This window comes from Ictalurus punctatus, chromosome 6 (assembly GCF_001660625.3).
Source record: "Ictalurus punctatus breed USDA103 chromosome 6, Coco_2.0, whole genome shotgun sequence".
Lineage (NCBI taxonomy): Eukaryota > Metazoa > Chordata > Actinopteri > Siluriformes > Ictaluridae > Ictalurus > Ictalurus punctatus.
Genome location: NC_030421.2, coordinates 33,136,387 through 33,144,810, shown reverse-complemented (window position 1 = coordinate 33,144,810; position 8,424 = coordinate 33,136,387). Strand labels below are relative to the sequence as shown.

Sequence of the window (8,424 nt, the reverse complement as noted above, 5' to 3'; positions counted from 1 at the left end):
TTAATTTACTGACTAAAGTTAGTTTGATGTGTCGTTTGATAGAGCGTATCACCGTTATTAATAGGCACCGTTTCAAAGAGGATCGAATGTTTGCTTGTCCAAAGAGGTAAGAAAAACAAAAACAAACAATTTCCATGGGGTGTACTTATTTTTTCACATGACTGCATGATCATTTTGTAAACATTTCTTGCTGCAAGAAAAAAGAGAGAGAGCGAGAGAGAGAGAGCGAGAGAGAGAGAGAGAGAGCGAGAGAGAGAGAGAGAGAGAGAGAGAGAGAGCGAGAGAGAGAGAGAGAGAGAGAGAGAGAGAGAGAGCGAGAGAGAGAGAGAGGCCAGCAGTCTGTTGGGTTGTTTAATATTTATGTCATTATTGCAAACTGATATAGTTCCATTAAAACATAATTACACATAACTGTTATGCAGATCTATGCGTAAAAATTTCCAAAAAAAAAAGCATTACTGTCTAACAAACAAGTATCCCGGAGTGTAACCGCTTTCGATACTGTTACGTAACAAAGATAAAGACGTGACCTCTTTGGAGACAGCACAGAAATCCCGTGGGTCAGTGATCATCAGGTTATGAGGTCAAAGGTTTGGCTCGGGCTGCCGATAAAACCCACATGGTTATTGAAGGGATTCGGTACAGCTGAAGAAGACAATTTTCACACACAAAATAAATAATAATAATAAGCTTCCGATACATCAAACAGTACAATAATGAACACGTAACATTTTTTTTTCCTTTAACCCTAAACATATGCAGTACTTACTCTCCATATTCAGGAGTCCTATTGTTTCTGGAATCTAAATATTACACAGCCATGTGATGATATACAGAACAATGCACAAGCATTAACCCTAATCCTGACGCTAATCCTAATCCTGACGCTAATCCTAATCCTGACGCTAATCCTAATCCTAAACCAATGTAACTCTGACGAGCTGCAGATTTTTGTCCATTGTAAACTGCTATAAAAACATGCACTGTTTGTCGTCTCGCTTCATCAAGACATGCTCGCTCAAAACAGTCACTCGTGGCAGCGGTAGCTCAGTGGATATGACATCGGATTTCTGACCAGAAGGTCCAAGTTGCCACTGTTGGGCCCTTGAGCAAGGCCCTTAATCATCAACTGCTCAGTCGTATGAACGAGATGAATCTAAGTCGCTCTGGATAATGCCGTAAATGAGGATGTGGGTCAGAACGGAATCTGGTAAAAACATAACATAACAGATATTATAACTCTTTAATCTTACCCTTCAATCTTCTGCCGCTCTAACCGTCTGTAGACGATCATGTTAAAACAGCGAGGCAACAAGCCATGACACGTTTCCACGTTTCCTCCCATTGTACTACTTTCAAACTCGGAACCTGTTTATCCGAAAACGGTTCCTCAAACCCGACTGTGTCACCGTCTAGAGTTTGTGAGCGCGTTTCTTGAAAATGAAACTGAAAGAGTTTTTTTCCTAATACCGGATCTTTTGTTTACATAGTTCTTAAATAGCGTTTTAAAAAGAGAGCAAGGCTTTAGCTTCATGTCATAGGCCGTGCTTGTCAGTTACAGGTTCACTGGAGTGGTATAGCTTGTCTGTTTTTATCACTGCTAACGGCGTAAGAGTCAGCGTGGGCCGTTTGACTCCCGCACATTGATGGGTCTTCATATATTCATATAGGACGCTCTCGATGCCCTGGATGTCTGAACACCTCAGGAATGGATCCTCACTCCTAGCAGATGGAATGCTGGGTGGGATATTCTCCTCCACATGTTCTCGTCCGTCTCTGTTAGCGGTTGGTACTGAATGTGTCCCTCTCCCTGTCCGCTGTTCTCGTGCTGACTGTGAACGCAGCGTAACGCACTCTCGCTGAGCAGCTTTGCTCTTTCCACGGCCCGCTCGTGCAGCTTCTCTTCCAGCTTGGCTGCTGTCTCTTGCTCCACATACGCCTCAAACACCGACTTGTAGTACGGCTTCCACCTGCTCGTGATCGCGGTACTTACCACCAGCAGGAAGGAAAGACCCAGGATGATGATCAAAGCGATAATCTGGGACACACATGCACAGGAAATCATCTTTCACTATGAGTGCTATTTGGTATACAACATGAATGATATGTTTGCAGAAGTACTTGCTTGCACCGCTGATGAAGAAGCTCTGTATTGTTAAGAAAGATGTGTTGTTACTCTGGAAACGGTTCTATTTTTAACCAATTTCAACCGTTTTAGTATTACGGACTATACAGTCGATTCTTCAATTGTATGTTTTTATTTATCCGGGCCAAAATAACAATTAGGAAGTTAAAAGGGTGTACTTATTTTTTCCCCCCGCCTAGTTTCTGAATGTTGGCTTACTTTTTTGGAGTGGGAAAAAAAGGACTACATATTGTTACCTGAGGTTATTTCTTTGCTTATCGAAGTCGGTGAAGACCACACAATCGTTATTTAGGCCAGGATAAACAAAACCAGAGAACTGAAGGAGGGTGTACTTTCTTTTTTTCTTTTTCAGCTCCAATTTTTCTTTGTGTGCGAGTCAGATAAAGGAGCACTTTCTTTTTCCCCATGCCTGTATAATGTATGACGTACAGTAGAGCTGCATGATGTCAATTAAATAACATATCCCGATTAGCTCTACAGACTGCGATTATATACTCGTGTATATATAAAAAAATAAAAATAAATGAAACAAGCTCATGAACCACTGATGTGCTACAATTAACTGGTCTGAGGGGGTCTGCAGAATGTATTTTACAGTTCAAGGGAACCAGGACTACTCTCATAATGTTTGTGTTTTTCGTTCGTTTGTCTGCTTTTTCGCGGCATTCTGTAGAAACTCTACAGACTGTTGTGAGTGAGCAGTGAGTGAGTGAGAGACAGATAGAAAGAGAGAGAGAGAGCGAGAGAGAATGAGAATCCCAGGAGTTCAGCAGTTTCTGAAATACTCAAACCGGCCCAGGATGTCTCGTACCAACACCCACGCCACGATCAAAGTCACAGAGGTCACAGTTAAAGTGAACAACAACAATAGAAACCCTCATAGAATGTGTAATGGTTATAATGGGGATTGTCCATCCATCCATCCATCCTCTATACCGCTGATCCTTTTCAGGGTCGCGGGGAACCTGGAGACTATCCCAGGGAGCATGGGGCACAAGGCGGGGTACACCCTGGACAGGGTGCCAATCCATCGCAGGGCACAATCACATACACACTCACACACACGTTCATACACTACGGACACTTTAGACACGCCAATCAGCCTACCATGCATGTCTTTGGACTGGGGGAGGAAACCGGAGTACCCGGAGGAAACCCCCGCAGCACGGGGAGAACGTGCACACTCCGCACACACAGGGCCACGGTGGGAATCGAACCCCAGACCCTGGCGGTGTGAGGTGTGAACGTACTAACCACTAAGCCACCGTGCGCACTAATGGGAATTGTATTGGTTTTAATGGAAACTGTAATGATCCAGGTCTCTGCTGGTAATTTGTTGCCTTGTATTTGTGACATGTCTAGTGGATACCATTAAGGACTGGTAATGGTTTTAATGGTTAGCTGATGATTTGTAATGATATTTGTTTTTGTTTGCTTGTTTATGAGCAGATATTTTCTAAAGCTTAGGAACTCCTGAGATGACATACCCGCGACTCACTATTGTATTTCCTCAGAGTTTCTGCTTCCTCCGGTGTTGGGAGGTCCTTGCAGGCGATCTGTTGCTGTCCGGTGCCGCCGGCAGTCACAGTGCGGATGCAGACGTACCAGTCTCCGTCTATCAGCGCGACCACGATCCACAGCGCCGAGGCGCAGAAAACCCTCCGCAGGTAGGTCCCGAGAAGAGCGCAGCAGTAACGCACCTCTTCCCCGCAGCAGTGTGTCGGTCTGTAACAGTAACCAGCAGCACAGCAGCAGCACTCCACACTGTCACAGCAGCCTGCCGCGCAACATCTGCTCTCTGCTCGCGCGCAACATCTGCACACATAACACTGGCACAGCTTCAGCAGCTGGGTGTCCACCAGGATGACGAGGAAGAAGGTGATGCCTACAGGAAGCAGCAGGTACAGCCAGCAGTGCACAGCGGTTTCCTCCGGACTCGCGCACGGACACGAGAATAAACATTTAAAAAACACAACAGTAACCAGCACAGTGATTCCTGTCTTCACTGGCAACCTTCTCACTGGGTCTAAAGGAGTCTGGCATGCTGAATTACGCGCCATGTTGGATCAACTCGATGAAGCACATCAAGCGACGAGCCCGGATTATCTGGTGCTCGACAGGCTATCTGGATCAGAACTAAAGCAGCTGCTTCACAGAAAAGCGGCACAATGTAAACAAATCTTCCTCAATGTTTCTCACGGGGTTGCCAAATCTCCGTCAAACGCTCCCCAAACCCTCTGACCCGTCCTTGTCAAATGGGATAAAGTAACATTAAAGTGCACCTATTATGGTTTTTGAAACGTGCCTAATTTTGTTTTAGAGGTCTCATAGTAGATTTACATGCATCCGAGGTAAAAAAAATAAATAAATAAATAAACAACACTTTAATAATCTAATAATAATGTCATAATTTAAACTGAAGCATTACATTTTTCCCCCCAGTGTCAAAAAACGATCCGTTCTAAATGATTCGTTCTAAACGCCTCCTTTCAGAGAGCATACGCTGCTCTGATTGGTCAGATGTGCCAACACAAGTGTGTTGTGATTGGTCTACCGCTGTTAGCAAGCAGCCGATGGAGAAAAGAGGCGGTTTTTTTTTTTTTTTTTCTCCTTACAAACCTACGTAGGTTAGTACAGGAAGTCTGGTTTCATCGGTTCAGAATCGATTCCTTCTTTTGGGAGACGATAACGCCGTTTGTCGTGCGCTGAGATTTTTGAAACTTCGCAGACGTTTTTACATTCACAAACAGCTCTATAACACACTACATGAAAGGTAATTTTGAAAAACCATAATAGGCGCGCTGTAAGGTCGCCTGCTAACTGGTGAGTGTACTGTACGTATGTTCCCCAGATTTATACGCCACATAATGAACACATGGTGATTTAAATCTAGAGTTATAGGCTTTAGTATAAGTGAGAGCTGGGACATGTTCGTGCTTAACATTTTGTTCCTTTTATGACCGTGCATACTGAGTTTTATAGGCTACAGTATGGCATTTCTTCAGTTTAGTGTTTACATTTCACTATTGTTCATGTATGGAGTTGAACCCAGATAGAAAAATTGCTATGGCCCAGATCCAACGCACACCTGACAGTTTGGTTGCATTTACACTACATTCTTCAAGTGACCCAACTCCATTTTTCCCCCAAGAATGTAAAAGCACTAGAAGAAAAAAACACATGGATTCCGATATTCTCAGATCCGTTTCAGGCCTCATTCATATGTGGGAATAAATCTGATTTGAATCGGATACGTGCATTCGCATCTGCCATGTTGGACAGCTCGGATTAAAAAAAAAAAATCGGATATCGTCAACAAATCAGAATTGGCCATCAAGACCTGCAGTGTAAATGCAGCCAAATACGTCCCACATACCACGTGGAATGAAGGCACTTGGGCGGTCCGCTCCTGTTTGCCAGATTTGGGCCGCAATCAAACCATATCAATGTTGCATGTTCCACATTTTTCCAAATGTGGTCCACATTTGTTTTGTGATATTTAGGCCATATTCACTATTTACCACATGGGTCACTTTAGCGTCACGATCAGATTACACAGATTAAAGATAATAGGGCCCTGGGGCAATGAGTCCTGTTGAAAAGTTTACTTAATGTGTGTTAACAGAGTATTGAACAGGGCAACATAGGAATGACCCCAAAAATTGATGGTAGCATCATATAATTCACTATTAGGAAGCAGTAGGCTGTTAAAAAACACTTTACATTTAGGTCTACAATGGACTGGACTTGTGTCAACACAGTGCTTGATAAAGCTCAGAAAATGATTTGATTAAGTAAATGAACTGATAAGGTTAGGGCTGAAGTCTATACACGCGTTCCCATGATTTTAAAGATCGTTTTTGATGATCTAGTCTATAAATACATTTGTTTAAATGTGGACATTTATAAATGCATATAATCAAGACAAAGCAAAATAGGGGAGGGTTTTAAAACAATACTGTTACAATGGTATATTCGAGGATTTGGCAACACTGGCAGCGGAAAAGGCGGGTCTATGTGCTGGCATGTGCGCTTCATTTCCGCCGCCCCGCCCTCGAAGGCTCAGTCACATTTGGTGCCCTATTCCCTGTTTTCCATGTGCACTATGTCTAGAATAAACTATTGTGACACAACCGTATTCTACACTAACTGGAGAAATGTGACCATTTATACTGTAACTTCATGAAGACATCAAATGTCTAAGAACATAGAATGTTGAAAATGTTATGATAAAATAATCCTATGATAACAATAAAAAATCTTAATAATAATAATCTTAAATGATCTCATCATTTTATTATTATTATTATTGTTATTATTGTTATTATTATTATTATTATTATTATTATTATTATTATTTATTTTATTATTATTTTTTTCATTTGTTTAATGGTGAAATATAAAACATCAAAGGGATGAAAGTCTTATTTTCTTTCAGTGCATTTTATTAATCACATCACAGAGTGTTAAGGAAGCTTTCCTATTAATAAAGCCCTGTGAAATGTGAATGTGATGTACAGAGCTCTCCATTAATATTGGCACCCTTGGTAAATATGAGCAAAGAAGGCTGTGAAAAATTGATTTTATTGTTTAAACTTTTTATATTTTGTTCAAAAAATGCACAAAAATACTCTACTCTCATGGATATCAAACAATTGCAAACATAACACAGGTTTATAAAAAAAATATATATCTTTGTTAAATATAGGTGTGCAACAATTATTGGCAATTATTAGTCAATACTTTGTGCTACGTCCCTTTCCCAAGATAACAGCTCTGAGTCTTCTCCTATAACACTGATGAGGTTGGAGAATACATGGCGAGGGATCTGAGAGCGTTCCTCCATACAGAATCTCTCCACATCCTTCACATTTCAGGTCCACGCTGGTGGACTCTCCTCTTCAGTTCACCACACAGGTGTTCTATGGGGTTCAGGTCAGGGGACTGGGATGGTCAGGACAGGATCTTGATTTTGTGGTCAGTAAACCATTTCTGTGTTGATTTTGATGATGTTTTGGATCATTGTCCTGCTGGAAGATCCAACCACGGCCCATTTGAATCTTTCTGTCAGAGGCAGTCAGGTTTTCATTTAATATCTGTTGATATTTGATGGAGTCCATGATGCCATGTATCCTAACAAAATGTCCAGGTCCTCTGGCAGAAAAACAGCCCAAAACATTAAAGATCCACCTCCATATTTAACCGTGGACATGAGGTACTTTTCCATACGGCTACCTCTCTGTGTGCTCCAAAACCACCTCTGTGTTTATTACCAAAACGCTCTATTCTGGTTTCATCTGACCGTAGAACCCGATCCCATTTGAAGTTCCAGTCGTGTCTGCACACTGAAGACGCTCGAGTTTGTTTGATGAGAGTAGAGGCTTTTTTCTTGAAACTCTCTCAAACAACTTTGGTGATGTAGGTGACTTTGTATTATAGTTTTGGACACTTTCTGTCCTTCTGTTGAGACGATATAGACACACGTCCTCTTCCAGGTCGATTCATAACATTTCCAGTGGACTGGAACTTAATTATTGCCCTGATGCTGGAAATGGGCATTTTCAATGCTTGTGCTATTTTCTTATAGCCACGCCCCATTGTGTGAAGCTCAACAACCTTTTGCCGCACATCACAGCTATATTCCTCGCTCTTACCCATTGTTATGAGTGACTAAGGGAATTTGGCCTGTGTGTTACCTCATATTTATACCCCTGTGAAACAGGAAGTCATGGTTATACAATTTCTTGTTATAAAGACAAATTTTCACAGCCTTCTTTGCTCATATTTACAAAGGGTACCAATATTAGTGGAGGGGCCTGTAACTGTTATACACTCACCGTCCACTTTATTAGGTACACTTGTACATCCATGCAGTTATCTAATCAGCCAATCAGCGTAATGCAAAAATCACACAGATACGGGTCAAGAGCTTCAGGTAATGTTCACATCAAACATCAGAATATTGACAGTTGGTCTTTTTCCAGTCTTCAACTGTCCAGTTTTGAGTCTGTGCCCATGATATCCTCAGATTCTTCACTACGATTGTAAAGATTGTTTATTTGAGTTACTATATACTTCCTGTCAGCTCAGACCAATCTGATCTCCTCTCATCTCTCTCATCAACAAGATGTTTCAGCCTGCAGACCCTCCACACACAGGGTGTTCTTTGTTTTTCGCACCATTCTGAATAAACTCTAGAGACTGTTGTGTGAGAAAATCCCAGGAGATCAGCAGTTTCTGAAATACTCAAACCAGCCCATCTGGCACCAACAGCCATG

At 41.9% G+C, this 8,424-nt stretch overlaps 2 protein-coding genes across 2 annotated transcripts in view; one reads left to right on the top strand and one right to left on the bottom strand.

The window, feature by feature from the left end:
• Positions 1-333: 333 nt before the first annotated feature.
• LOC108266494 (uncharacterized) lies at positions 334-4,335 on the bottom strand. The gene is made up of 2 exons (XM_017469884.3): positions 3,634-4,335; positions 334-2,038 (listed from the first exon to the last, which is right to left on the bottom strand). Exons 1-2 carry the CDS (start codon positions 4,204-4,206, stop codon positions 1,703-1,705), a joined length of 909 nt encoding a protein of 302 aa, XP_017325373.1. The 5' UTR covers positions 4,207-4,335; the 3' UTR covers positions 334-1,702.
• The window catches only part of vtcn1 (V-set domain containing T cell activation inhibitor 1), a 10,016-nt gene continuing 5,272 nt past the window's right edge, over positions 3,681-8,424 (top strand). The window contains exon 1 of the mRNA XM_017469886.3: positions 3,681-3,813. The gene's annotated coding sequence lies outside the window, so the exon portion shown is untranslated. The remainder of the gene's footprint in view (positions 3,814-8,424) is intronic.

Excerpts from the sequence above, each read along its gene's own strand:
- LOC108266494 (XM_017469884.3), bottom strand. The coding sequence starts at position 4,206 with ATGGCGCGTAATTCAGCATGCCAGACTCCTTTAGACCCAGTGAGAAGG. Across the intron at positions 2,039-3,633 it reads AATACAATAGTGAGTCGCGG|ATTATCGCTTTGATCATCAT; the intron begins GTATGTCATCTC and ends TGTGTGTCCCAG.